The sequence below is a fragment of the Leptonotus elevatus genome, chromosome 2 (assembly GCF_054856555.1).
Source record: "Leptonotus elevatus isolate MCC_2025b chromosome 2, RoL_Lele_1.0, whole genome shotgun sequence".
NCBI classification, from domain to species: domain Eukaryota; kingdom Metazoa; phylum Chordata; class Actinopteri; order Syngnathiformes; family Syngnathidae; genus Leptonotus; species Leptonotus elevatus.
In genome coordinates, this window is record NC_141240.1 from 12,868,287 (window position 1) to 12,896,165 (window position 27,879).

Below are 27,879 nucleotides of genomic sequence, written 5' to 3' on the forward strand. Positions count from 1 at the left end.
ATGAGTAATCTTCAAGTGTTTTGATTGTATACTGTACTGATATCTATTCTCCAAACAACTTTTCATCCATTTATATGCCAAACATCTTATGCCATATCTTTCTAATTTATTCATTAGTATAGAATGATCTATAGTATCAAATGGTTTTTTTTTTAAATCTATAAAAATTCCAACAGTGAATTTTTTTATTATCTATGTTGGTAGATATTGCTTCTACGAGTTCCATGACTGCCATTGAGGTGGTCCGTTTTTCTCTAAACCTATCTTGATTTTCACTTAAAAGCTTATGTTTTTCAATACATTTGTCCAGTCTTTATGAAAATATTTTTTCTAGAATGTTTGAGAACTGTGGCAGCAGTGATATTGGTTTATAATTAGTGAATATGTGTCTTTCTCCATTTTTATGAATAGGAATAACTTTTGCTATTTTCATTTTTGATGGAAATATACCGGCTTTAAATGACAAATTACATATATACATATATATATGTGAAAGGTTGCACAACATATTCTAAAATACTTTTGACTAATGTCATATCAATGTTGAAGCAATCAGTGGACTTTTTTTTTTACTTTTTTATTTTTTTAACAACATTTAATACTTCTGTATTATTAAGCCACATAGTAGTTTTTTTTTTTTTGATGTGCTTATCTATTTCATGTTTGTTTCTTGGCTCAAGGATTTCTTTTGCCAAATTGCTGCCAACATTAACAAAATACTCATTAAAATCATTAGCTATATCTGAAATGTTTCCAATAACAATATTTTTTATCTTTTATAAAATATAATGGATAATTATTTTTTTTAAAGCTATTTTTAATTACATGATTTAGTATTTTCCATACTTTTTGTGTGTTGCTTTTATTCTGCTCTAGTAATGCATGATAATAATCTTTCTTACTTGTTCGTATAATATTCAATAGTTTATTTTTGAAGGGCTTGTACTCTATTTCAGCTTCCATAGTTCTCAATGTAATAAATAAATGTTTTTCTTTTTACATGCATTCTCTATCCCCTTCGTCATCCATGCCCTATTTAGACCTTGATATTTTCTTGTGACTTTTATTAACTCATTCACTGCCATTGACGGCTATAGACGTCCAAAATTTATTTGAACTATTTCTATTAGTTTAACATTTTTTTCCACTTTTGTTAAGAGTGTAAAAACCTAGAAAACAAATATTGTACATTTAGAACAGATTTAAAATGTGTGAATCATCATGAGTTAACTATTGAAGTCATGCGATTAATTACAATTAGAAAATGTTATCATTGATCATTAACAAAAGTATGAAAACCTAGATTTTTTTTGTACATTTAGAACAGATATAAAAATGTTGATTAATTGTGAGTTAATTAGTGAAGTAATGCGCTTAATTATTATTATAAAAAATTTGATCGCCTGACACCCCAAATTTTTAATAATCTTTAAATCGCGTCAGGCGATTACATTTTTTTAAATCATAATTAAGCGCATTACTTCTCTAATTAACTCACAATTAATCAACATTTTTATATCTGTTCTAAATGTACAAAAAAAATCTAGGTTTTCATACTTTTGTTAACAAAAGTAGAAAAAAATGTGAAACTAATAGAAATAGTTCAAAGGAATTTTTGACGTCTATAGCCGTCAATGGCAGTGAATGAGATAATGGACAATGTTTATTGTATACTATAGAGAAATAGTGGTAGACTGAAATGCACTGTATGCGATATTGGGATCATCATTTGAATAGACTTCAGACCAATTATGTTTTTCTAAATCCAACTTAAAGGCAGCCATGGTTAGTCTTGTTTCTGATGTGTAAGTTATTGTTGGTTTTGGTTATGTGAATATGAAATGAAATTATCTTATATTCATCATTTTTATGGTGTTGCTGGTCCATTTAAAAGATAACTATCGTATATACAGTATAGTCTAACCCCTAATTGATTAATTACTTAAGAGTCACAAAATTTGTATGCACATTTTAACCGAAACTTTATTGAGCCAAGGCAGTGAAGGCACGTTACATAGTGAAAGTGTCACAGTACACCACCAAACAAAAATAGCACAAAAAGTATATACAACATAATGAAGTAACGATTGTATCTCAATTTACTATGCACGTTTATTTAGTCAATGTGAAACCTTGCCCTGTTTAGTTGAGCACAAAATGTGAATATAATGGTTAATAATGACACCTTCTGCTATCTAGCGAGAACGTTTAAATGTTCTGCTTGTCAATGGCCGTCGCTGGCATAAATGAGCTAACGTATTGTCGTGAATAATTTTCAGAACAGGTGAAATCATTTAACTTCCCCACAGAACACCTGATGAAGTTCAATGAAGATCCAAATGCTACAGGTAGAAGACAAATGTAGTGTTTGTATTGAAATACAATTTGTGGCAATTTTTAGTTTGACATGATTTGGACGCCCATTTACTATCATGTACATAATCGTGAATACAAATATGTTTTAGGCCACAAAAACAAACACTTAAAGCAACGAAAATGTTAAAAAACAAACAAAGGAATGTAACATGTGCAAGAAGAAATTTAAATTAATTATAAATGTTTCGTTTTTATTTCTCTCTCCAAGTGGATATAAAAAGTATACAACGCACCCATGTTCCAATGCAGTTTTTTTTTTGTGATAAGAAAAAAAGAATGTGGTTGCGCAGGTGCGCACAAGCCTCTCATGCATGGGTGTGTACAGCTGCCTTCACAATTAACCAATCACATTCAAACTCATGTTAATGGTATCCAGCACACACTTGACAACATTTAAAGGGCCTTTCATTAACCCTAAACAAAACAATGAAGTTTAACGGGGAATCGATCGAATTAATAGTGGAAAATGACTAAGTCTTTCTAAAAAATAATAATAATAATAATTCTGCATCATGCATGCTCCACCTTTTTTTAACTCGTGACTGCTCCCTCTGGCCTAAAGCGTAACTGCAGCCACACCACACTGCAGGGAAGATACAAGCTGATAAATGCAGTGAAAAAGTCTGGGCTTTTTGTACACCTCTGGGCATTGGTAGAGCATGCATGATGCAGAAATGTTTTAACATTGGCATTTTAAACGCCACAATGCACCTTTAAAGGCTTTTGAATTATGAATTTCAATGTCACAGTAAGTCCTTCAAGGGGGCCTACATTATTTCACATTTGCTGCATGTCGGACCAAAATATTGATTTGACTTTGGCAGACAGCATTCCCAGTTTTTAATTGTACAAAAACACAAAAGACTATAGCAACAAATACCCAAAATAGAGTTTGATCTAAGTTATGGAAATGAGCTGACATCCTAGAAGGGATCATTTATTGAAGCTTGAAAGGATTTTCGTCTTTGGTCAAGTGACAATAAGTGTAGTAGGCGGCTACGACCACTGCCATCAGCAGTAGCATTTTTATCACCCCCCACATTCTGCACCCAGACCGGACGGCCTCCTTCGAGTGCACGGCGTTCTGATTGGCTGCTCTGCTCCTCAGCTGGATGGGCCTGTAGCACAGGAAGGGATGACCACCATTATATGAAGTCAGTTGTTGTGATGCGAAAAGTTTACAGACATACTCTTCGTCTCCGTCTGATTCTTCATCTTCATTTGGCTCGCTGTTGTATCTCCTTTTCAGCCTGGTGGAAAAACAATTCACTTTATTATCGACAATGGCGTCACATAATAGACAATTACAATGAAAATATGCCTCATGCATTTGATTGCCTTTAAAAGGCGACATATGATGCATATTCCCCCGCAATTTAATACCAACCAGCTGTTGCCCAAAGAAGCTCAATGCAGCTTTGCTTACCTTGAAGCACCACTATGATACAACCTTAACACCCATAATTATCTCATTCACTGCCATTGACGGCTATAGACGTCAAAAATTCATTTGAACTATTTCTATTAATTAAACATTGTTTTCCCTTTTTGTTAACAAAAGTGTGAAAACCTAGAATTTTTTTATTGTACATTTAGAACAGATATAAAATATGTGATTAATCGTGAGTTAACTAGTGAAGTCGTGCGATTAATTACAATTAAAATTTTAATCGCCTGTCGCCCCTAATTTTTTTAAATATTTTCTTACTTTCTTTTTTAAATCACGTCAGGTGAATAATTTTTTTCATTGTAATTAATCACATGACTTCAATAATTAACTCATGATTAATCACAAATGTTATATCTGTTCTAAATGTACAATATATATATATAATTTTTTTTGGGGGGGGGGGTTTCATACTCTTATGTGTAAAAGTGGAAAACTAATAGAAATAGTTCAAATTAATTTTTGACGTCTATAGCCGTCAATGGCTGTGAATGAGTTAATTGCGACACCAGCTAACTTGTTCAGGCAGGTTTTCATGTAACTCCACCCAGCAGGACACAAAATGGGATAGTCAAAAAAGGTGTGAGTGTGAGTACACTGTGAGGCACTCACACGTCTTCATAAACTTTATGCTTGACCTGTGAAAATAATAGCAGGGTGGAATGTAAGACGACTGACCTTGACTCTATGTCAAATTAGCAACAAGCACAAATTGATAAGCAGTTGCACTTACCGGGCTGCGGTACGTGACGTACGTAATTTCCTCTTCTGTGAAGACAGACAACAAAATCAGTACACTTTCATTGCGGTCACGTGTTTCTGGACTGGTCGGTCCGCCAGCAGAACACAGGCCATTGTCTTATTTGGAACATGCTCACACTTGGTATGCATTCTTTCGAAATGTCACGGTAAGCTATGAATTATTGATCTTTTTTTGAGTGAAGCATGTGACATTTAATTAAAGTAGAAGTCAACCCCAATTTGTTTTATTTTTACAATAATATGTTCTATGCAGCCCCACTGTTCTAAATATGGTATTTTGGTTAATATTGCGTTAATATGAGTTAAGCAGAAAAATCCAGCAGTTTTTATCAATTTCAGGGGGCGGACAGCAATGTTGCTCATGTCTCAGGTAACAACCAATCACAGCTCAGCTTCAGAAAATAGGTGAGCTGTGATTGGTCGTTGCCTGAGCCCTGAGCAACTGTGATGTCATCTTCAGTCGATAGCATATGGAAAAATGGCCGCCCCCTGTGATGGATAAAAATGGATGGATTTTGCTTCATGACTCATTTTCCACAAATGTAATATTAATCAGAATGTCATGTTTAGACATATTATTGTCAAGAAATGTTTAATGTCGACTTCCACTTTAAGGGAACCGTTTAAAAATTTGGGGGAAAAAAATCATGTCATGTTTAAAGGGAAGACGTTTACAACAAAAGGCATGAACCAAGATTCAAGCTCAGCCCCCATCCCAACACTAACCTTTGAACTCAAATGCCAAATGCATTAAATCTTGTTACATTTGGAGTTTGTTTGACCAACATTATCAAAAAAACTAGGCCTTCAATTGTGTGTTTTGCTCTTGTGGCACATTTTCTAATTCGGTGTGCACCAGGAGTGACCGTCAAGTCTGTGAACTCATTCATTCAGTGTCAAGCCACTTTGAAATGATTATTTGTTGTATTCAGTCATGGTTAGCTCTGTTACTAGTTTTATTTGAGTAGGTTTCTACTGTCTGTTTTTGGTCCCATTTCCATGAGCTTGATGAGACTCTCAGCCAGTATTAAGGAATTTGATTTGCATATTCTGTGATTGGTGTGCTGCATTTGCGTCTCATCCGTTCATGATGCTTGACAAGAAGCAGCACTGAGTGAAGGTGTAAACAGCTATGCTAGCTTCTCACGCTATCCTGGTTAGCTACCATATGTTTGTCACTTGGGAATAAAAGTGTTACAGTATGGGTATTGCTTTAATGCTTTACATTACATTAGTGGTTGATTTCATTTGATACCTTATGAATATTTAAGGATGAGATGTATTCCCTAACCTTAGTCATCATTAGTCTGCAAATGGACATACAGTAATGTGCAAAATTGACTTTTTAATGGCTTAATTTTAGACAAATGCGTTAAAATTAAACAAAGTAAATCTGAAAACCAATGCAATATAAATAGATGATGCATGTTACCACAGCATGAAATTATTTCTTTTGTTTGTTTTCAGCCAATGTTTCTGTCCCAAAAAGCCACGACAGGAACACTGGAGCTTCCTACCTTCCTCTCTGTAGTAGGTCTTATCAGAGGAGGGTTTCACTGGCATTTGTTTCATGGCCCTCTCAAGCTTCTTCACATACAACTTGCGAGTGGAGTCTACGGGCACAGATGCACGTCAAACTTCATACCGAAATATGCACAACCATGCATAAAATGGCTTAATTGTGTCAGCAGAACTGTTGGCGTACACTACTACCAAATGCAATGCAGAGTTAAAAAGTACGTTAATGACTTGTGTTCAGTTGATAATATCTGTATTTCTTACCAACGATGGGTCCATGTTTGATGCCGTAATCGGTAAGCAACTTGCTGAGCTCTTCGTCGCTTTTGTCATTCAATGACATTCTACACAATGATAGAGATGGATACGTGTGATAGTTTCGATCAACAGAAATGGTCGAGTTTAGAGAAGCGAACAAAACATGGAGCGAACGAAACTTGGAGCGAACTGAAACCAACCAACAAAAAACACTGATTGGACAGTTAAGAAAAGATTCAAACTTACATTTGAAACAGGGGGGTGGGGGGGGAAAGAGTTCCGCGTTGGAGAAAAAAAAATCGTCCCGGCCAGACAAGTTTTGGATTTGAGGAGGAAGAGGGCGGAGGGCAGAGGGCGTGTACATCTGGAGAGGATGACGTCACATTCTCTAACAAATCAGTTCACAACCATCACATACTTATGGAGTTTGAATTTGAAATATTTTTTAGTATCGAATTTGAGATTTTTTTTTTCTTCTTACACACTCTCGGGGAAAAGCGGTTGGATAGACATATTAAATAATATCCTCATTCTAATCGTCTGTATCAAATTCTTAACTACTTTAACCTTTTCAACCCTTTTAACTTCTGTCCCACTAAAAAAACACATTTCTGGTATGGTATGTTTGCGGAAGGAACTCCTTGCCTGTCCGAGGTGGATATGCCCCTTCATATGGTTTGATGAATTATGGCCCTGCATAAACAATAGTCGACGACGGGTCACGGGGGGTCGGGGTGCCATGGATACTGGGCGTGAGGGTAGCGACTTTACTTAATGTAGACCCAGTGGTGTCCAAATTCTGTCCTCAAGTCTTGCAGGTTTTGGATGTGTCTCTTTTCTCTTCTCCAGCACACCTGAAGCATTATCAGCAAGCTCTGCATAAGTCTGATAACGATCCTGTTCATTAGAAAAGGTGTATTGGAGCAGGGAAACTGGGAAACAGCCCAAACCTGCAGGACCCCGGCCCTCCAGGACCGAGTTTGGACACCATTGTTGTAGACGTACGATCAGAACGTAATCAAGTTGGTCGGTGGTGTGCATGCAGTTTCAGCTTTGTCCTCTTAGTGTCGCCCAAGGGCCACAATTGGTTCACTTTTCTGAACACTGCGCATTGTTTCAGATCTTAATAAATCCACAACAGGCCTAATTAGGGTATGTTTTCTCTCTCTCTCTAAACTCGGCAAGTTTGAAGCCCGGCTGATCTAAATAATGGTCAAAGCTACAGAACTTTGTAGTAATCAAAAATTCAACGTGAACGACAGCAAGGTTTACTCGAATGGGCAGTTCCTGGTGGTGGGGTTAAGTTAAGTTGAGATGGGTTCAACATCTTGCTCATACGTCGACACATGATCACAATGGCCTGGGGATCGAACCCACAACCTCCGGGTTAGGAGACGACCACTTGTTGCCAAGGAAGTCTTTAAAAGGTGCGCATGCGTACTGAAAAGTCATGTGCGCACCAGATTTGACTGGTGCATATTTTTGCATTCCAAGCTGCTTGGAGCTCTATTAATTAGAGCTCAGTGGTGACTGCAGTTTGGGCAGGACAGCCGAGAACTTTCAGTCAGCAGCCACAAAACGATTGCTTCCTTGGGTTAACTTCAGAACAAAAAGGCTGCTAACTGCTAAAAACGTTATGGTTTATATTTCCATTAACTGAATGAAGCCTGTATGTGGAACCAACATTTCTGTTCACAGTGGACAAATAGTCAAAACACACAAAAATTCTAGACGACAACTTTATTGTGTATCAAAATACTGTCTTACAAACATTTAAAAGCATTTATTTATTTTTTATTCTGGACAAGATTCATGTTTCTGTAGAGATAGCGCTGTAAGAAAAAAAGAAAAAAAACTCAAAATGTGAGACGCAAACACTGAAGAAAAAGCATCTTTTTTTTGGTCACCATATTGGAAAGATGTAATTAATCACAACATCTTTTGTCCAGCATCATTTTAAATTCTTCCCTTTTGAAAAGATATGTTCGCAACACAGGCGGGTGTTCTCCTGAATCTGAGGGAGTTTTGTGAACATGCAGCCGAGTCAAACGCACAGAAAAGCAGTGTTGTGAGCATGTGACACGCTTTGCGTTAGAATACTACCAGTTTATCTAAGGCTTTTATTTAATGTTTAATAATTAGATATCTACTCTAACGTGCATAAGTTTAAGAACAGCAGTGCTTAAAACTGGTTCACACTATCAGCAGGTATAACTGTTACATAAAAAAAAAAAAAAAAGTATCACGTACAACACATACCAAGTTGACAAGGCATTTTCCAATTACTAACCACAGCAACAAAATGACCCAAACTTGTTCAACATGAGCGAATTACATTTTATACGGACAATGAAAGAGTGTCATTTGATGGTCAAACAGAAAGGCACATTCAACACTCTTTGGCTAGATGGCCATTATTGTTCATATAAAATGTAAACTTCCATATGGGACAGACTTGGTGGGATGCATTATGCATCAATTAGACGGAGCCATCTACAAATGCCCACTACGGCATGCCAGAGTTTTTAAATGGAAAAATATATGGTAAATTCAACTGCTGGTTTGCAATCATTAAAAGGTGCGTTATTCTCCTTCCCGAGACCTTGCTTATTAGAAATGGGAGAAAATTGACTCTACAAGCTGAAAACAATATTTGCATCTGAAATCCGCTTAAGAGAAATGTATAACATGGGTGGGACACGGAGCTGTAAACAATTACAACAGTGGTAAGAGAAGCTGCTGATGGTGGTGCAATTTTGTTTTTTAGACAATGATATGGAAGGGGCTGCCGGGAATGTGATCATCTCCCCATTTGACCACCAGGATGTACTCTCCCTTCTCTTTGAGCTGGTAGCTGACATTATACAGGCGGTTGCCCAAATGTTTTACCAGGATCTCCTCGCAGGGAACTTTGGGGCCGTCCACCCCAACCAGCAGCATGTTCCGCCCTATGCACACAGATGGAAACGTACCAGTGGGTCAGTTCAAGCTCGGTAGGGTAGTCATTTACGGTCTTATGGTGCAGAGACTCAACACACCTGCTTTGCTGCAGTCAACGCTGAAGCTGTTCTTCTGACCAACAAAGCCCTTGTTGAGGCCGAGACCTTTAGCCACTACCTTACTGGCATCTGATTGGATAGGAGCACCTTGCTGAGTGGAGCTGATGGCACGAGTCGTGGGATCAACCATGACAGAGGAGGTTTCGTGCATACTGTGGCTGGCCACAAGCTTGGAACCTGGAAAAAGGGTGTGGCAACAACCATTCTCAAAGTCGATCAACCTTCACTTGTAGAGTCGCTTTCTTACCAGTGATCTTTGCCTTGAAGGGGCTTCCCACAATGTGGTAAGGTCCACCATACTTGATGGATATGAGATAACTGCCGGGTGCCATTGGAGTGTAGGTGACCTTGTATCCCTCAGAGCACTCCACACAGTCCATCTTCACTTTGGAGGGACCATCGATGGTTACAGCCAAAGCCCCGGGGCCTGCATTGCTCGTGTTGACCACAAATTCGCATGCTGTTCCTGTGGCAACAATAGAGGACGATTAGTGTTGGGATTTTCACAACATTCTTTTTTCCCCACGCAGGACGTTACCTGTGCTGCCTCTTTCTAAGCCTAATCCATAGGCAGACACCATCCCAGGGTCTCCGGCCTGGCCCGCCTCTCCAACCCGGATCTTAAATGGGCTACCAGGGATGTGACTTCCGTTGAACTTCACATCAATTAGATAGAGGCCGTTCTCTCTGGGGATGAAGCGGACTGCATACTTGTCTACAAGACAGAAAAAAACCCAAATTCATTTAAAGAGCTGACATCAGAACTCTCCACATAACAGTTAATAAAATACGTAGAAAAGCATTTTTTTGGTGGTTACCTTGGTCTATCTCAGTAACGCAACACTCCTCCAGAGCGCCTGATGGGCTGTGAACCTTTGCGTCGATCACACCCTTTGCTCCATTCAGGCTGACTGCGAATGATGCCGGCTGGTTCACCTTCAAGCCAGACTCCTGCTCGACAAAACACACTCACGCTCTAAACTCACCATCCCTGTTGCGCAGCATTTATATAAACACATTTACATGTGTATATACACACAAATATACTCTATATTGCCAAAAGCATTCTCTCACCCATCCAAATAATCAGAATCTGGTGTCCCAATCATTTCCATGGCCACAGGTGTATAAAATGGAGTAGCTGTTTTTACGAAATAGAATGTCACTCAGTAAATTCCAGCGTTGCACTGTGAATAGGATACCACCTTTCCTCAAGTGCAGTCGTGAAATGTACTCTGTCCTTGACATTCCACTGCTGACTGTAATTGAACTCATTCACTGCCATTGACGTAAAAAAATTCATTCAAACTATTTCTATTAGTTTCACATTTTTTTCCCACTTGAGTATGAAAACCTAGAAGAAAATGTATTGTACATTTAGAACATAAAATGTGTGATTAATCTTGAGTTAACTAGTGAAGTCATGTGATTAATTACAATTTAAAAAATTAATCGCCTGATGCCCTTAATTAAAAAAAATTAGGGGCGTCAGAAGATTCATTTTTTTAAATTGGAATTATTCGCATGACTTCAATAGTAAACTCACGATTAATCACAAATTTAATATCGGTTATAAATGCACAATAAAAAAAATTCTAGGTTTTCGTACTCTTGTTAACAAAAGTGTGGGGGGGGGGGGGGTGAAACTAATATAAATAGTTAGAATGACATTTTGACGTCTATAGTCGTCAATGGCAGTGAATGAGTTAATAATGTGGAAGTGTTTGGGGATGACAGCAACTCAGCCCACATAAACTGACAGCAGATGTAGAGGCACATAGTGCAAAAAGGTTGCCAAAAGCCAATAGCGAGAGACCTCCAAACATATCGTGGACTTGAAATTTATCTGGAGTGATGACTCTCCCTCTAGTAACCTGATGTATTAATCAGAGTTTGGCGGTGCCAAGTGCTAAGTTTTTTTGGAGGGGGCGGGGGGGGGGGGGTATGTGTGGGGTTGTTTTTCCAGGGGCTGGTCTTGGCCCCCTAAAGTTCCAGTGAAAGGAACTGAACGCTTCAGTACACCAAGAGATTTTGGACAATTCCATGCTCCCAACTGTGTGGCAACAGTACGGAGCTGACCTCGTCTTCTTCCAGCCCGACACAGAGTCCTGACCTCAGCCTGAAAAAACACCTTTGGGATGAATTACAGCTGCGACTGGGAGCCAGACCATCTCGTTCAACACGAGTGGTGTGACCTCACAAATGCGCTTCTGGAAGAATGGTGAAAAATTGCCATAAAAAGAATGGACCAACATCATATTGAACCCTATGGGTTAGGAATGGGACGTCACTTAAATTCATATGTGGGTCAAGGCAGGTGAGCCAATACTTTAAGCAATATAAAGTAGTTTGTATGGGTTATTTTTTTATATATATGATCAATAACTGTAAAGACATTTACCAAAATAAACAAAACAAATATATAAACCTTTTTTGTGTAAATGTATCCCATGCTGTAACAGCCACACTTAGTTTATTTTTATTTTTAAAGTAAGAGAATTTAAAATTGTAGGCATTTAAAGAAAAGTCAATATAAAAAGAGCAAATGGTGGCCCACTGAAATTATTGCATAATAGTAAAGACAAAAGTATCAAACTATAAAAACAAAATCATGAGAGTCATACTCTGCTTATAAACTCTTTTCTTCATACAATTGTAATAACAGTAAAGATGTGCAGCAACTGATTTGATATATCCAATCATGTAATTACACTCTTTAGAAAACATGATTTAAACCACAAAATGTCATTTGGGAGCAGGTTTATAACGATTTTGGAATTCTCATTATAATTAGTTTTGATTGTTTACTTTTTTCCCCCCAAAAAAATCTGTTTGAATTAGTTCTTAGTTTATTTTTTTCAAAATAATATTAATTTGAATTTAGTTTATTAGATTTAGTATAAACCTTTTTAAATATATGGCATATTTATGGAGCGCAAGATTTGGGGGGGAAGAAACACTAAGTATTGTGTAATAAAGAACTACAAACGACTGTTCCACTTTCCTCTGCACGGATGTTTTGTAATGCCAAAATAAATGTTTAACATTGATAAAAGGTCATGTAGTTAGTTTTATAAAAGTATATGGTTTCAGTTATTTAAAAAAAAAAACAATTTGTCAATGAAAATGTTTTCTTCAATTTTAGTCTTAGTCATTTTGTTAAGTGCAATAGCCTTGTTTGGGACACAATGGTTATCAATTTAGCATTAGAAGTTTTTAAAATACAAAAAAACTAAAAAACTAAAATTAATGCATTTTGAAAAGCAAATTTAATAGGGCAAGTCTTTACACTTATTGATCAAATGTCATGAAAATGACCCACATACATAGATAATTATTTTGTACCTTACCTGGAGGTCGCTAAGAAGGTTAAAGAGGAGGCTGTACAGTAAGGCAAGCGAGAATTTGACACCAAGAGAAAAGGGAAGACAAAGTCTTGTGTATGGATATGGATGCTTAAGTGATGGTGTTTATGCAACTTTCAGCTACCCAGACAGTCCCAAGCACCATTTTTGTGCGTATGGGACTCAAAGGTCATACTCCTCTGACATCAAGAGAAGCTGACCTGGTCTCTGCTCATTTCCAAGTTTGCTTAAAATGTATTTAAATGTTGAGTGGGTTTGCATGCATCCCACCATTGAAATCATGCTTCAATATGGAAGACAGTTACTTGTGATTACAAATTTTTAAACAATAAGCCAGGTAACAAATCTGAATTGTGTATTTCACCTGAATGAAAAGGTAACTTTTTTTTCTTTTTAAATTGTCCAAGATGTTCAGCTATTCCACAGTATCATCACAATATGTATACTACGATCTACATAATGTGTGTGCAAGGAAGGGGGGTAGGGGACAGCCCATTTCAAACCTCTTTAACCCTTTAGCGCCCCATGATCACATTCAGAGGCGGTAGGCTGTTGGGAGCCTTTAGAACGAGGCACGAGAAACACACACAGTCCTTTCTTATTCCAGAAGCCCTTGGCACTGCCCAATAATGCAGTGGCCTGCATCTAAACCACTCTAGCAGTACTGTCATTAAACATCACAATCCAACTAGCTCCACAAGCACAAGCTTTATTGTTCTACTGGTCCATTGCTGCATTTCCCGCCCCTCTACTCCCTCACGATTTCTAAATACCTCAGAGTGGTAGTTTGGATAAGGTCACTTTACAAGCAGATGCATTTTGGGCAGTGCGCTGCGGCCTGGCGTGTGCGTGCACATGGACATGTGTGCGCGTCTCAGAGCCTCACCTGAAGGCTGGCAACAGTGAGGCGTCGGGCGTCATCTGAAGGCGAGGCCACGGGAACGATGAAGGGACTATCAGGGATGTGTTCGTCATTAAAACGGATCGACACCTCATAGTCTCCTATACACACACACACAAATTCCAATAAAAAGGCAATCCCACATTAATCTATATGAATTAGGCAAAACACAAAATATGCAGTTCAGTGGAGTTTGTTTGCTGTCCATATGCCCACAGTTTAGCCGCTTAGTTCTTTCATTGGCCAACCATGCTGCTAATTTGCTTATATTGCTGTTAGGGGTGTAAAAATGTGTGCATTAATATGAAGTACCTTTAATAGCAAAACATTTTTTTAAATGGGCAATTATTGCCTGCTCCTCACTTGGAAAACCTGTGCTGGGGGAATTCCAGTCGCACTGCAGCAGACCCGTCCACATTAAAATAAAGCCGTAATTAATTTAATAATAATGCATATATTTGTGGAGACTGGGGTCAAGTTTTATTTTACAATTTTAAAAATGTGCAGAATTTCACAAGTTACTTCATGTTAAAGATTAAATAGCTCTTAATATGAAAAGAAAAACGCACTGAGCTGTCCCCAACGTCTTACAAAAGCAATTATGCCATCTAGTGGCAGAAATATGACTTCAACACAAATCATAATCACACTAGCTTTTTACAGTACAGTAAATCATTTAATTATAACTACATTTTAAGAATTATTATGAAATTTAAGAATTATTATGAAATGACTATCAATGACTAAAAGGTGCAGTCATATTTCTATTAGTTGAATATTTCCCCCCACTTTTGTTAACAGTATGAAAATTTAGAACATACAATTTGTGATTAATCAAGAGTTAACCATTGAAGTCATGCAATTACAACATTTTAATCGCAATTGCTGTACACTTCTCACTGCATAACAAATGAGCTGCACGCCATCTCTTTATGCATGTTGTACAAATTTGCACTACTGCTTCTGCACGTCTTTTCTCACCTGGCTCCTGCACAATGTAAGACACTCCACTAGAGCCATCCTTGCGGTCCTCAAAGGCGATTTCGGCCTTGCTTGGCCCCTCCACAGCAATACTGAGTCCACCAGCTCCAGCCTCCCTCGTCCAGATACTAAATTCAGCTTCACACACACAAAAGAACCAAGCTAGGCTCACTTTGCAGAAACTCGCGTAATCTCCAAACACAATATCCAGCCACCGCACCCACCTGGCACTCCGGCCTCTGCTCTCTCCAGGCCTGGCCCACCAGCACGGACTTTATGTGCCCCTCCCTCTCCAAGGGGGCCAACGGTAAACTGGAACGGGCTGCCGGGCACGTGCATCCCGTTGTATTTCACGCACACCGTGTGCACACCCGTCTCGGTGGGAATGAAACGGATGCAGTACGTGTTGTTCTCTCCCTCCATAATTTCGGCCTGGTGAACTTGACCAGAGGGGCTGGTCACCTGAGCAGCCATGTCCGCTATGCTGATCTCTGAAGAAAACAAGCAGTTGAGTCTTTGAATCATTGAAACTGCTTATTTTAGTGGCAAAAGGGGAGCAATATGTCCGTGTATTGAAAAATTGGTCACCAAAATAATTTATTTTCTACCTGGGATCTTGAGGCTGAGGTCACACTGGCTGCCAACATTGGCCACCGATGCTGCTCTCTTCTTCCTTGTGATGCTCTCCTTCATCCTGCCCTCACCTGTCACCTTTACTGTGAACGCACTCCCTGTACATGCAATTACAAAAAAATGGCTAAGCTTAGCAATTGTTGACATCACTGTTGCTTGTCTTGTCCTGCTATATTCCCACCTGGAACGTGTTGGTCAGCAAATTTGATGCTGATGATGTAATTCCCAGGTTCAGTGGGGCAGTATGTGACCTTACAGGTGCCATCTTCCTGGTCCTCTGTGTTGATGTCCACTTTGCTGGGCCCTTCAATGGACAGGCTCAGACCACCGTAGCCTACGTCGACCAAAAGTGTGAGGGCAGTTCCAAATATTTCTCAATGACATTACTAATGCTCATAAAGCTTGTACCTGCATCACGGGTGTCAATGATGAATTCAGCAGGCTCAAAAGTCCTGGCTTCACTCAGCCCCAAGCCACTAACATGAACGCGGCTGGCATCTCCAATCTCAGATTGGTTAATCATAACTGAGATGGGGCTGCTTGGAATGTGGCGACCATTTTTCTTGATGTTCACCAGATGCTCTCCAATCTCCTTTGGAACAAAGGAGATGCCTGCAACAGAGACGGCGATTTATAAGCTATTAAGATAATGAACGTACATCCATTTGTTTAGAACAATTATACTTACCAACATGTCCATTACGCAGCATCTTTAGGAGGCAGGGTTCCTCACGACCAGAGGGTGTGGTAAGCGAGGCCGTCAGTTGGCTCAGGTCAAAATCTCCAATGTCCAGAGGGATGTCAGCAGCTGATCCCACCTTCAGATGGGACATCCTCATTGAGTCGTCCCCTGGAGACAGGAACAAGGAAGTGTGATGCACAAACTAAAACCCACTTTGAACTCCTCTGTATAATATATTTACATAGTGCATTTCAGGATTCTGTAACACGGTACATTGTATCTACCTACCAATAATCTTTGCTGAAAAGGGGCTGCCAGGAATGTGCTTGTCATTGTATTTGACCAGGATGCTGTAATCTCCTGGCAGAACAGGCAGATAGGACACGCTGCACGTTCCATCCTGGTTGTCTACGCAGCTAATGTCTGCTTTTGATGGGCCCTCAATGGCCAGAGATAGACCACCTACAGAAAGAAACTTATGAAAACGACTTTACTCATTTTGGTCAAATATCGGTTAGGAAATAAACTAGCATTAATGGGCTTCAGCCACATTTCTGACGCAGTCTATGATAAGAGGTAGAGAAAACATGGATGTTGTGCAGTATTTTCATGCTGCTGTATGAGCCCTACATACCCTCGCCTGCATCTTTAGTATTGACTGTGAAGACGGCAGGCTTGTTGACAGTCCCATGGATTAGGCCAGGACCATAGGCACTGACATTACCGCTGTTCATGTAGTCCACAAAGAAATGTAGGGGACTTCCTATGAATGTCAATGAAGAATGAACCTCTCATGAAGGCAATGTAATAGTGGTGCAACAAATCATCATTGACACATGGACTGTTCAGATCAGGCCCTGCGGATTGGTTGGTGCGCATTCACAGTGGACACCAGACATGTCAAGGAAGCTGAAACATACTCAACGCAACACACCGCTTACGCTCAGGCTAACTTCAAAATAAAGTTTGCTCAATTAAATAATACATTGATGGCAATGCAAATAGCCTTAGTAGACTAGTTGGCCCACGTTGTAGCGTGATCGCCATCTTGACATTTATTTCTTTATCGTATCTTTGATTGACATTAAAGTTGCGACTAACAACACGCTAGCTCAAACTCCTAATCAATCGCTAATTTAGGATGCCAAGAAGTTGCTAATTAATTACGCCGTCATTGTATGATACGGCAGAAGTTTCCGACGCAAGTGGCTAGCAGCTAGCTGTTAGCATTACTAACGAGTGCCTGAGTTTGACAGCTGTTACCTGGCTTACTTAAATTATTTTTCAATATTCTGGAACAAGGATACTATGTAATTCACTTTCCATGTTTAAAGGAAGGGAATGTGCCTTAAATTGCACTTTGAGGTCTTTTCATTATTTAAAAAAGAGAAAAAGAAAAAGAAATAGAATTTTGTCGTCATTTATTTTATAAAACACTATTGCCTTTAAAAGAAAAACATTCAACTCAAAATGTCAAACATAGCAGTTTAGATTTTATGAACACAACTTTAAGCCCTTATTATCATGTCATTTTACACATGGACCATGTATAAAATAAGAATGTTTCTGCCTCATATGGCACTTAAAGTTGTTCCTAACTCCTAAACTGCTATTTAATGGTGAAGAGCATTTTACAAAAGAAATCAGGACAGTCCTATTTCTTTCTTTCTTTGCTGATCTGAAAAATTATCTAACCTGTGAATCCGTGATCCAATCCGAACCGTGACTTTTGTGATCCGTTGCACAACTACAATGCAACGCTATGTTTCCAAACAAAAGACCCACCGGGGATGTGAATGCCATCATATTTGATGTCCATCTCGTGCAGTCCGGCCTCAACTGGCGCATACTTCACAGTAACAGTGCCGTCCTTATTGTCTGTGATGTCAGGCTTGGCAACCTTGCCTGATGGCATTCGGACCTCACCTTCAGTTCAGGAGAGACAGCAGTGAGATTCACGCAGCCCAAAAGAAGAGACCAGCTTTACTGTTTGGTTTCCTACCTGTGATCTCTCCTTTCTGAATGGTAAACGGGATGACCAGGTCAAATGGCCTGAGTCCTGTCACATCGAGACCATTCATTCCCAATGGTCTGTCTGTTGCCTAGGAGACAAAGAGCACAGGTGTAACAGTCAGTGTATGAAGACGTCGTGGAGATTTTACACATCTTTGTCCTGCACTGTGTTACAACAAAACAGCATAGAAAAAAATTGACACAAGCAAAGAAAATGGAATGATCAACAGTTTTTGATCACTGGCATGATGACAACGACGATGATGATGATGACACCAACATAAACTGAGAATGAAATAAGGACTAAAACATTGAAAGGTCAAAAGGACAGTTTAGCACCAAGAGACTCAGAAGACATGTCCACATGGAAGACTGTCAACGCAGATCATTTGTCCCTTCAGTAAGTTGTCAAAGAGCACTGGACAACACAGTGATTCATACAGAACTGTTGCTATTTAGCTCAATGCCAATTGTTTGAATGAATCACCTAATGACTGCAACACTTAAATGTTGTCCAGTGTCTCTTTGTTACTGAGCAACTCTGTTGCATTGTCCATGTTAGGAACCCTGTTAATGAAATTGAAGAACACTGCGGAAGAGGAGAAACAAAAGGCCTGTCAGAGGTGAGACCTGCAATGACACACTGACGCCGGACAATGTTTCATGGTGCAGAGCAGAGGAAGGAAGTTGGGTAAAAAGACAATGGAAATGAGATGAGGGGCCCGCTTGTAAAAAAAATGTTGGGACAGAGTATTTCGGTACCCAGGGCTGTTGAGCGTAGTACTGGGGCATTTGTCGCGGCTGCATGAGCTGGTCTGATGGGGCTCCCTCCAGCGCCTGGGGGAGGGGGCGAGAGGTTGGGGGGGAAAAAATAGAAGGGGTTGTAATGAAGTAAAACAATGTGACACCACCTGGATCCACTGAGGATATGTCTGTGGGTAGAGACTGTAAGACTAAAGAAGGAGCCATTTTCGGCAATATAGATAATAAAAAAAAAGAAAAAAAAAGTTTTGTCATTTTGCAGCATCGTAGCCTATATAGTGTGACATAGCAATTGGAATGTCCAGTGGCTGATTTATGAATCACGACTTGAAGTTTTGTTTCACCCTCACATTGTAGGCCTAAAAGTTTGTAAACTTCTAAGTGGGCTGGACTTTTAACAATCTGGTCAGTTCATGTTGTGCTCATTGTCTTACACTGCACAATTCCATATGAAATCATATAGCAAGCTGCTGTACCTCCTACAAATTCACTCACCGTGACTTGGAACGGACTGTTGGGAATGTGCTCTCCTCCAAAACGGACGCAGATGACATACTCGCCGGGCTGTGGAGCCGTGTAAAAGATGTCGAATGTGCCGTCCTCGTTTTCCACAACGTCTACGTCCAGCTCCGCTCCCTCAGGCGTGCACACTGTGCAGGTCACCTTGCCTTTCCCGGCTGCTTTAGCATCCACAGTGATGACTGTCTGTTCCCCAATCTGAATGGTTGGGCCAACACCGGCACCTGTGGAATTGAAAAACTATCAAGTAGATGATATACTATGGCAATCATTTAGCATGCACGTTCCACCACCAAGAGAATAGGTTGAAGATGAAATGTCAAGTCATGTTAAATTCAGAAACTATTTGCCCAACCTTTGTAATGTTATAATATTTCTATGTAGAACTGGAAGCTTGATTATCCCAAGTGTCATTCAGCATGCCAACCTTAAATGGTTTTGAGTTAGTATTAGTGTATCCAAATGAACATGTGAGCACAATGCACACATGAACTGCTGACATATGGACAGTAAAAAAGAGGGACTGTAGAAGGTGTATAAGAAGACAGAATAAGAGCCCAGGTTGAAAGTGTTGTTTTCATGCTAAAAGACAGGAGTTCCTCTACAGAACAAAGTTGCTCCATGGGCTTACCTAAACCGTGACCTCCGATTGAGACTGATAGTGGGAACGGTGACAAGCAGGATGTGCAAAAGACAAAAGTGACACACACACACAAGATAGTCAGGTAGGGGTGATTGGAGGCAAATGTGTGCTCTATAATTCCAAATGGGGGAAGAAAAAAAACTGTGCTAAGTGCTGTGAGGCAGGGAGGGGTGTCTGCATGTGTGTTTGTGTTGTGTGGAGCAGGTAATAGGCCAAGGAGGAGTGTAACAGCAATAGAAATATATAAATGCATGAAAGGCTGTCAAAAAAGCAGCAGTTGCAGAATTGCGCTTTGCGTAAAACCTGCTGAGAAGCAGACATTTATTGGCTCAAGTTGAGCACAAGTTAAAGTGTCCAATATATCAAACCTCCAGAGTTTAAAAACCCAACAGCAGGGGCTCTGTTCCCATCAATGTCAACCGGGGATTAAAATACAGGGTAGCAGGGATCAGTAGTCCAAAACATCTATATTACAACTGGAACTAACTTTTCGATGCAATCTCATGCTCTTAGTCAGTGACCTTTGGCAAAATCAAAATAAGCATTAACCTTTCATCACATAAGCAAGTAAAGCAAATTCCTTGATGGCTTTAAAAGGTAATCCAAAATGGCTGAAATTTTGCATCTACATGAAAAACATGGCTGAGGGTTGGCTATCTAAAATAGAAAAAAATATATATATATCCACAATTAAACTTGTGTTGGAATTGAGTAAATAGTATAAATGTTTAAAACAAAAATTCAGGGATATACAACGATTTGTTTTATATATATTTTTTTCTTCCCCTTTACAAATGAATGGAATGAAATTTAAGAATACAGAATATGACAGAATTATCAGTTTAAAACAAAAAAACAACAACACTAAATTTGTGACTGATTTCTCTAGGACTGGACAGATTTAAAGGCGAAGTCAACCTTAAACACTTAGACAATAATATGTTTTTGTGACCTCACTAGTCTAAACATAACATTCATTCAACATTAATATTACATTTGTGTAATATGAGTTTTGAAGCAAAATCCAGCCGTTTTTATCCATCTCAGGGGGCAGCCATTTTGCAATTTGCTGTCGACTGAAGACATCACAGTTGCTCAGGGCTCCGGCAACGACCAATCAGAGCTCACCTGTTTTCTGAAGCCGAGCTGTGATTGGTTGTTACCTGAAACCTGAGCAACTACGCTGTCATTTGCACTCGACAGCAAATGGCAAAATGGCCGCCTTCTGATACTGATCAAAACTGCTGTATTTTGCTGCTTAACTCAGATTCCATTAACGCAATATTAACTAAAATACCATATTTAGACTAGTGGGGCTGTTATTGTAAATAATTGGGGGGGGTTGACTTTCCTTTTAATCAGAGGAAATTTACCTGCATGCCCACACAAACAAAACTATGGAGGATATTGATTGCATACCTGTGACAGTGCATTTGCTGGCATCGCCTGTGGGCAGAGCCCGGATGCGATACGGCGAATACGGGATCTCGTCTCCTCCGTACTTAATCAAGATGGTATATCTGCCGGTCATGTCCGGAACATAGGACACCAAGTACGTTCCGTCGTGGTTATCACGGATGTTGGCTTTCTTTGGCTTTCCTTCTGGGTCCTGCCCATACAGTTAATTCAACAATGATTCCACTTTCTTTAAACTACACATCTTACATGTCACTAAACTCACAGTGATTTGCACTGCCAGCAGTCCTTCCCCTGCATCTTTGGCATCAATGGTAAACTCCACAGGCAGAGAGGCAGGCACCCCCGTGGTGTTCAGACCAGGCCCACTCGCTCGCACTTTACTGGCATCGTGGGTAGGAAGCACCTTGACCTTATAGGGGCTGAAAAGGGCGATATAGTTTAAGTGTCATAGACAATTACAATGCTTAGTCTGCATGTGTAGTTACCTGCGTGGGATTTCCTCATCTGCATATAAGACGTTAATGGAATATGGACCCTCTCTCGTGGGAACATAGTTGACTGTGTAAATTTGGTCACCATTATCCACAATTTCTGCAGGCTCCACCATACCTAATATGCATAAAAAAACTCTTCAATCCCAGCAGTCTTTTAAAATATTACATTAAATTATTGTAAAATACAAGCTTTTAATTGATATCTGAATGAAAACAAAGCAACATACCTTTGGGTCCCTGCACGCGAACCTGCAGTGGGGCCACTCCAGCTTTGGTAGCATCTACTGTAAAGGCCTGTGGAATATTGGCCCTGACATTGGCGCCAAGCCCGGGACCTTGGCACTTGACCTTGGAACTGTCCACTGTGTCAACGACTGGCACTGAGAAAGGACTGCCTGCAAAGGCATCACAAGAAGGTTCAGACAAATCAATTATAGACATGTTCAACCTAAATGTACAGGTAACCTTAATTTGACCATCTCTAAACTTTGATGTGTGCATGTGCAACTGTCCAATAGAATGCATTTCCATGGATGTCCACTTCTACACCATTCTTTCTTTTTCAGTCACACTCCGTTGCAACCTGCTGCTGACACGTTGACACTAGGCTCAGTGGCTACTTCCCTTTGAGAACGTCCCATTTGAGGCCTTGCAACGTACTGTTGCTTAATACTTGAGTGTCATCTTTGTCTCAAGACATTAACATGTGAACAGCATAACAAAGACACCCGTTAAATACTGAACCAGAAAATTCATTGATATGAATTTTGCTGTTCAGCATCAAACGTTTAGAGAAGGTCAAATAGTGCATTTTAGGTTCATCCTGAAATTTCGCCCAATGCCACATTTCCCTAAGTTTAAGTAAGCAGTGTTGGATGACAACTGACAGCATTTCCACAACAGCATGAGAAATGATGATCTGTAGTTTTTTTTATTTTCCAATTTTAGTACCATTAATGGGTTGTCCTCCATAGGTCACGTTGAGGTTGTATGTGCCCGGCTCATAGGGGATATACTCAACACTGCAACTGCCATCCTTGTTATCAGTGCAGGACATTTTGGCCTCCGACGGACCTTCCATCGCCAACCCAAGACCGCCAGTGCCGGCTCCACTGTAAATAAGATGAACATAAAACGAGCAAGCTCTCATGTCATTGTGCGGTCAAACGGTCGATTAGTCTTTCAACTAAAGGATTCAAGTCCTATTTACCGTGTCTCCACTGTGAACTTGTTGGGCTTGTTTGTAGTGCCGCTTTTCAGGCCAGGACCATGCACGCGTACCCTGGCCGGATCACACCCTTCAGTGACGGCAACACGAAATGGGCTTTTTGGCACTGGTGTGCCATCATAGCAGACCTCCACATTGTGTGGGCCTAAAGCATACACAGGGAACATCTTTAAGCCCACGTACCTCAAATGACAACACACTGACTCTAATAAGATGACACGTTTCTACTAACCCTCCTCGTAGGGCGTATACTCCACGTTATAAATGCCATCTCCGAGGTCGGTGATCAAACTATCAGTATGACTGCCCGATGGGTTGCTAATTAGAGCTTTGATGTGGTCGCCTCCAGACAGAGTAAGAGCACGAGCATCCACTGTGAAATCAGTGGTTGCTTCACGGAAAATACCTATAATAAAAACAAAGTTGTCACAGGCTCAAACGTAATGTTGTAATGCCCTGCCCACCGAATCATTAGTATAATTTTGTATTTAAGGTGGAATGAAGCCACTGCTTCTAGTCCATCTGTGACCAATTTATGACCTCAACCCTTCACAAAAGGTATTATTTGCTTCTTGATATCTGTAGTTTGAGCTACAAGAGTTCTGAAGAAATCATGACGCAAGGCTATTCCTTGTTAAGGCATTCACCCCAACCTCAAACAAGTGACTCAGCATGCTCATCAAGAGGATGGCAAATAGTGGTAACTACTAAGACTTCAAAAAGGGCTGAGAGAAGAGCTCATTGGTCAGATCACTACATAATTGGAAAATAAATAGATTTTTTCCTTCTTTCTATTTGTGCAGTGGTAAGGAGGAAATCTGTGGCTGTAGGGTTAAATCAAATACTATGACAAAATTTTCAAGCAATGCCAATGAATGATAAATAGTGTTATCAACCAGAAAAGCAAATTATTGTTTCACCTTTGCCTTCCACTCCTGGTCCAAACACACGGACTCCACTGGCATCGATGGCTGGCTCCACAGTGAGCCGAGCGGGGAAGTTTGGCACATCCTGGCCACCATAGCGGATGGTGAGAGTGTAGGAGCCAGGATAGAGTGGAATGTAGGTGATTGTGTATGTGCCATCTCCGTTATCCTCAATATGAACTTCAGCCTCTGTACCACCATCAGAAATTATCTCTATGGTCAGTTCAGCGGGGCCAGCATTGGTACAGTCCACAACAAACTCCCCAGTTTCCCCAACCTTGGCGCGCTCCAAGCCTGGGCCAGAACAGCGCACCTGATGAGAGATGATTATCATTAACTAAGGCCTGCATTTCTGTAGTTCTGATGTATTAAACATGTGCACATATAGTCATTCAAAATTACCTTGGAGGGGTCTGTGGCAGGATAAGCCACGGGCGTGAAAGGCGATCCAGGGATTTGGACTCCATCATAAGTCAGTTCAACTTGGTATGGCCCTGCTTCCCTTGGGATGAACTTGACCTGGCTGGTTTCTGGACTCAGCCCAGGCTCCACCTGGAATGATCATTTGCTACATCAACATTTGTACGAGTGTGTGACGAGGTGTAATAAATGCATGCAACAATCTACTCCACCTTGCTAGCAACAGGCTTCCCGGAGGGTGCTGTCACTTTCGCCGCCACTTTGCCTTGACCTCCAGCACCTTTTGATTTCACAGTCACCTCCTGATCCTTGCCAACGGACATCTCTACAATAAACAAGCACAGTGATGTAGAGTTGAAGAAAAAAATTACGTTGTGGAAAAATTAAAACAAGGAAAGTTGATCAGGATTTAAATGTGCTCGAAAAACAATTCAGAATCACATCAGTGTGTGGAAACATTGAATTGTTAGTATGGTTTAGAACAGGACTGATAAGCACATACTGTCCCCCAGTCCCGTGACGTTGATCTTGCTGAGGTCCAGTGAGGGCGCCACAGCAACATTAAAGGGGCTCTTGGGTATATGATCTCCACCATAGGTCACAGCAAGCCCCAGAGGACCCTAATGTCGGGAAGGAATTGAGATTCAAGGTGTAACCGTCCATGTCAATGCCAGTGGCAAGCTTTTGACAATGTAACAAATCCATTGTGTTGGTAGAAACAGCGAGGATGGTTGATTTAGGGTAAACACTCCACAGCAATGGTGAGTGTGGCAAAGAGGTAAAGAAACTGATCCAAGCAGGTGTGGCAAAGGTGGAGGAAAGTGTCAGGTGTGGCAAAAGTGGAAGTGGCACAGATTAAGATTAGGTTCTTTTTAGGCGTGACCAGGGTGGATAGGATTTGAAATTGGCTCATAAGAGAGATAGCTAAGGTTAGATGCTTGAGAGACCAGATTCCATTTTTTGCACATGCTCAGGAGAGGGAGTTTCTATTGGTAGCAGGATGGGAATGGAGCTGCCAGGAAGAAGGTTGATTGCTGTAGTGAGGAAAGACATCAGCGCAGTTGGTGTTGCAAAAGGATGATTACGAAGTCAGTCTTAGACAGAAAAGGATGACATGCTGTGACTAAGCCCCGAGACAAGATGAAAGAGAAAAAGTTTGTTCTGACATAACTGTATCTGTAAGTGCTCTTGGCACGTACAAATACAATCATGTGCACTTATGGAATTACAAAACTTAATAGCTACTATGCATATTCATTCAACATGCATACTAATAATCTTTGACGAGATGAGTATCATGTTCGTTATGCACAGATAAACACTAATCAAAGTGTAATTCAGCAACTTGGTGATGAAGTGCTGCCTCCACGAGTGAAAATACAATTCATGCTTCATACTCGCTTTTTCAGACTCCAGGCTCAACAAAGCTACTCTGTAAATTGCACAGGTGGGCAAGGTAAGCAATAGCTCATTTTTATGAGAAGAACCCCCGCCCCCCCCTCCAAAATAGTCAATGTCGAGGGCCCTGTAATTGTTTGTTCTTTCTGTATTTTTAGCCAAAGCATGGCAGGGACTTTTAAGACACTTGTGAACAGGTTTAAACAATGGGGATTTTTTTTTCATCTCCAAGTAGTAGCTGGACTACATTGTTTCTGTAAATTTCTGAATAATCTTCTGTTTAATATTCTGTTTGGTTCAACATGCTAGCACCTTACCTGCAGCACGGGGGTGTATTTCACAGTGTGTGTATTGTCATGGTTGTTAATGATTTCAAAGTCCTTGATTGCCTCTCCTTTGACTGGTCCAACAAAGCTGCAGTCCAGGTTTGCTTTTCCCGCTCCTTTTGTGGTCACAGTGAAATGAGTGGGCTTGTTCAATTCAACACCTAGGAAAGGCACAATATTGAATGTGGACGATGAGACATTAACAAGTACATTATGGCTCTGTTGACACATTGATCTCACACACACACACACAAAAAAACGTTGGTACCCCTCTGTTGAAAAACCCGCGGTCACAGAAATAACCTTAATCTGACAAATAATAAACATTTTATGAAAATTAACTTCGAATATTATTTTTTTTTAATTAATTACTTCCTCATAACTATATAAAAAAACACTCATGAAACAGGCCTAGAAAAAAATGATGGTATCCTTAACCTATTATTTTGTTCACAACCCTTTGAGGCAATCACTGCAATAAACTGATTTTTCTAACTTTCAATGAGATATCAGCACCTCTCAGCAGGTATTCAGGCCCACTAACTGCATCAGTTGTCCAAAGTTTGCAGCGTGCTTTCTTTAGATGGCATGTTTCAGCTCCTTCCACATATGTTCAATAGGATTTAAATTAGGGCTCATAGAAGCTCACTTCAGAATAATTCCAATAGTTGCTCTTAGCCAAGACACCTTGTACCAGATGTAGCAAAGCATAATTTTCTTTCTAATTTCATGAGACAATACCTTCCTCTCTGGTCCAGTTTAGTGTGGTACACGTCACTGAACAGCACATTGACTATTTGTCACCCATTCAATAGGTCGACTGACTGATTGAAAGATTGAGGACACGCCTTGGTTGAACATGGCTCTATGGTCCAATTATTTGTCATTTCTAGGGATACCATCATTTATGTCCAGGCCCGTTTCATGAAGGTTTGTTTTTTTTTTCATAAAAAAAAATACAAATGGTACCCTTACCACTGCGGCTGAGTCCTGGGCCTTCTGCCTTCACTTTACTGGCATCATGTGCAGGATCCACCTTGATTCTGATGGGTGTCATTGGAATTGCCTGAAAAGTACAAACATGAAAATGAATATGGTCTTAACAACTTGCATACAGACAGTATCATTGCAACTTCCATGATGGAATGAAAACTTCAAGTAGGAATTACAACTAACTCACTTGGTCAGCAAACAGAACCATGATGGTGTAGCTGCCTCCCCCAGGTGGTGTGTATTTGACAGTGAACGTATCGTTGTCGTTTCTAATAATATCAAAGTCGATGTCAGCTTCTGCATGCCCCACAACACCAGGGGCGCACTTGATTCCGATGCTGATGTCACCTTTGGACCACAGAAAAGTAAAATCATGATACACTGGTATTTACGAGTTGGCATCTATTTACTACTAATAATATACAGCACTACTACTACATTACACGCATTTGTATAGTGCATGTCGTCCCAAAAAAGCCACTTTTATACATATACACATACACACAAGTGATGAAGATGCGTGTTTTTATTTATGGCAGTTTCTTTGTTCCTCTTTCCGATCTATTTCAGGACAAGTGAACTCACGAGGCAATGATTTTTGATGAGCTACAAAAATTACATTACATCAAAATTTGCATTACATCGAATTTGTAATATTTGACCTTGCATCATACTGGGCACCTTTTTATACAAGCATTAGGTACCGGTGTGACTACATATTTTGTGTGTATTCTTTTGTAATACACTACTACAATT

The 27,879-nt window shown here is 40.1% G+C and overlaps 2 protein-coding genes across 6 annotated transcripts in view; both read right to left on the minus strand.

Moving 5' to 3' along the window:
• Positions 1-3,297: 3,297 nt before the first annotated feature.
• Positions 3,298-6,712, minus strand: emd (emerin). Of its 3 annotated transcripts, none has more exons than XM_086067058.1 (6): positions 6,608-6,712; positions 6,368-6,447; positions 6,103-6,198; positions 4,557-4,591; positions 4,436-4,461; positions 3,298-3,626 (listed from the first exon to the last, which is right to left on the minus strand). In XM_086067058.1, the coding sequence occupies exons 2-6, from the start codon at positions 6,444-6,446 to the stop codon at positions 3,314-3,316; spliced, it is 549 nt and encodes a 182-aa protein (XP_085923184.1). In that variant the 5' UTR covers position 6,447; positions 6,608-6,712; the 3' UTR covers positions 3,298-3,313. The 3 variants fall into 3 exon arrangements, with proteins under 3 accessions (XP_085923184.1, XP_085923185.1, XP_085923183.1); XM_086067059.1 differs by lacking the exon at positions 6,608-6,712 and having other exon boundaries at positions 3,298-3,494; positions 3,567-3,626; positions 6,368-6,601; XM_086067057.1 differs by lacking the exon at positions 6,608-6,712 and having other exon boundaries at positions 6,368-6,601.
• Positions 6,713-8,086: 1,374 nt separating this feature from the next.
• flna (filamin A, alpha (actin binding protein 280)) overlaps positions 8,087-27,879 on the minus strand; it is a 49,593-nt gene continuing 29,800 nt past the window's right edge. The window contains exons 17-49 of one of the 3 annotated variants that reach the window (XM_086070061.1): positions 27,311-27,471; positions 27,106-27,196; positions 26,122-26,291; positions 24,909-25,026; positions 24,619-24,731; positions 24,389-24,538; positions 23,981-24,299; positions 23,293-23,466; positions 23,043-23,205; positions 22,784-22,944; positions 22,060-22,227; positions 21,824-21,947; positions 21,601-21,757; positions 21,339-21,528; positions 19,908-19,931; positions 19,253-19,500; positions 18,758-18,832; positions 17,985-18,084; positions 17,768-17,908; positions 16,617-16,745; positions 16,271-16,444; positions 15,989-16,150; positions 15,709-15,912; positions 15,482-15,634; positions 15,276-15,398; positions 14,892-15,158; positions 14,668-14,805; positions 13,672-13,787; positions 10,239-10,371; positions 9,959-10,135; positions 9,668-9,886; positions 9,400-9,597; positions 8,087-9,309 (exon numbers count right to left, since the gene is read on the minus strand). In XM_086070061.1, coding sequence (XP_085926187.1) covers positions 9,125-9,309; positions 9,400-9,597; positions 9,668-9,886; positions 9,959-10,135; positions 10,239-10,371; positions 13,672-13,787; positions 14,668-14,805; positions 14,892-15,158; positions 15,276-15,398; positions 15,482-15,634; positions 15,709-15,912; positions 15,989-16,150; positions 16,271-16,444; positions 16,617-16,745; positions 17,768-17,908; positions 17,985-18,084; positions 18,758-18,832; positions 19,253-19,500; positions 19,908-19,931; positions 21,339-21,528; positions 21,601-21,757; positions 21,824-21,947; positions 22,060-22,227; positions 22,784-22,944; positions 23,043-23,205; positions 23,293-23,466; positions 23,981-24,299; positions 24,389-24,538; positions 24,619-24,731; positions 24,909-25,026; positions 26,122-26,291; positions 27,106-27,196; positions 27,311-27,471 — 5,225 coding nt within the window. In that variant the 3' untranslated portion in view covers positions 8,087-9,124. The remainder of the gene's footprint in view (positions 9,310-9,399; positions 9,598-9,667; positions 9,887-9,958; positions 10,136-10,238; positions 10,372-13,671; positions 13,788-14,667; positions 14,806-14,891; positions 15,159-15,275; positions 15,399-15,481; positions 15,635-15,708; positions 15,913-15,988; positions 16,151-16,270; positions 16,445-16,616; positions 16,746-17,767; positions 17,909-17,984; positions 18,085-18,757; positions 18,833-19,252; positions 19,501-19,907; positions 19,932-21,338; positions 21,529-21,600; positions 21,758-21,823; positions 21,948-22,059; positions 22,228-22,783; positions 22,945-23,042; positions 23,206-23,292; positions 23,467-23,980; positions 24,300-24,388; positions 24,539-24,618; positions 24,732-24,908; positions 25,027-26,121; positions 26,292-27,105; positions 27,197-27,310; positions 27,472-27,879) is intronic. The other 2 variants (XM_086070062.1, XM_086070063.1) reach the window with 2 other exon arrangements.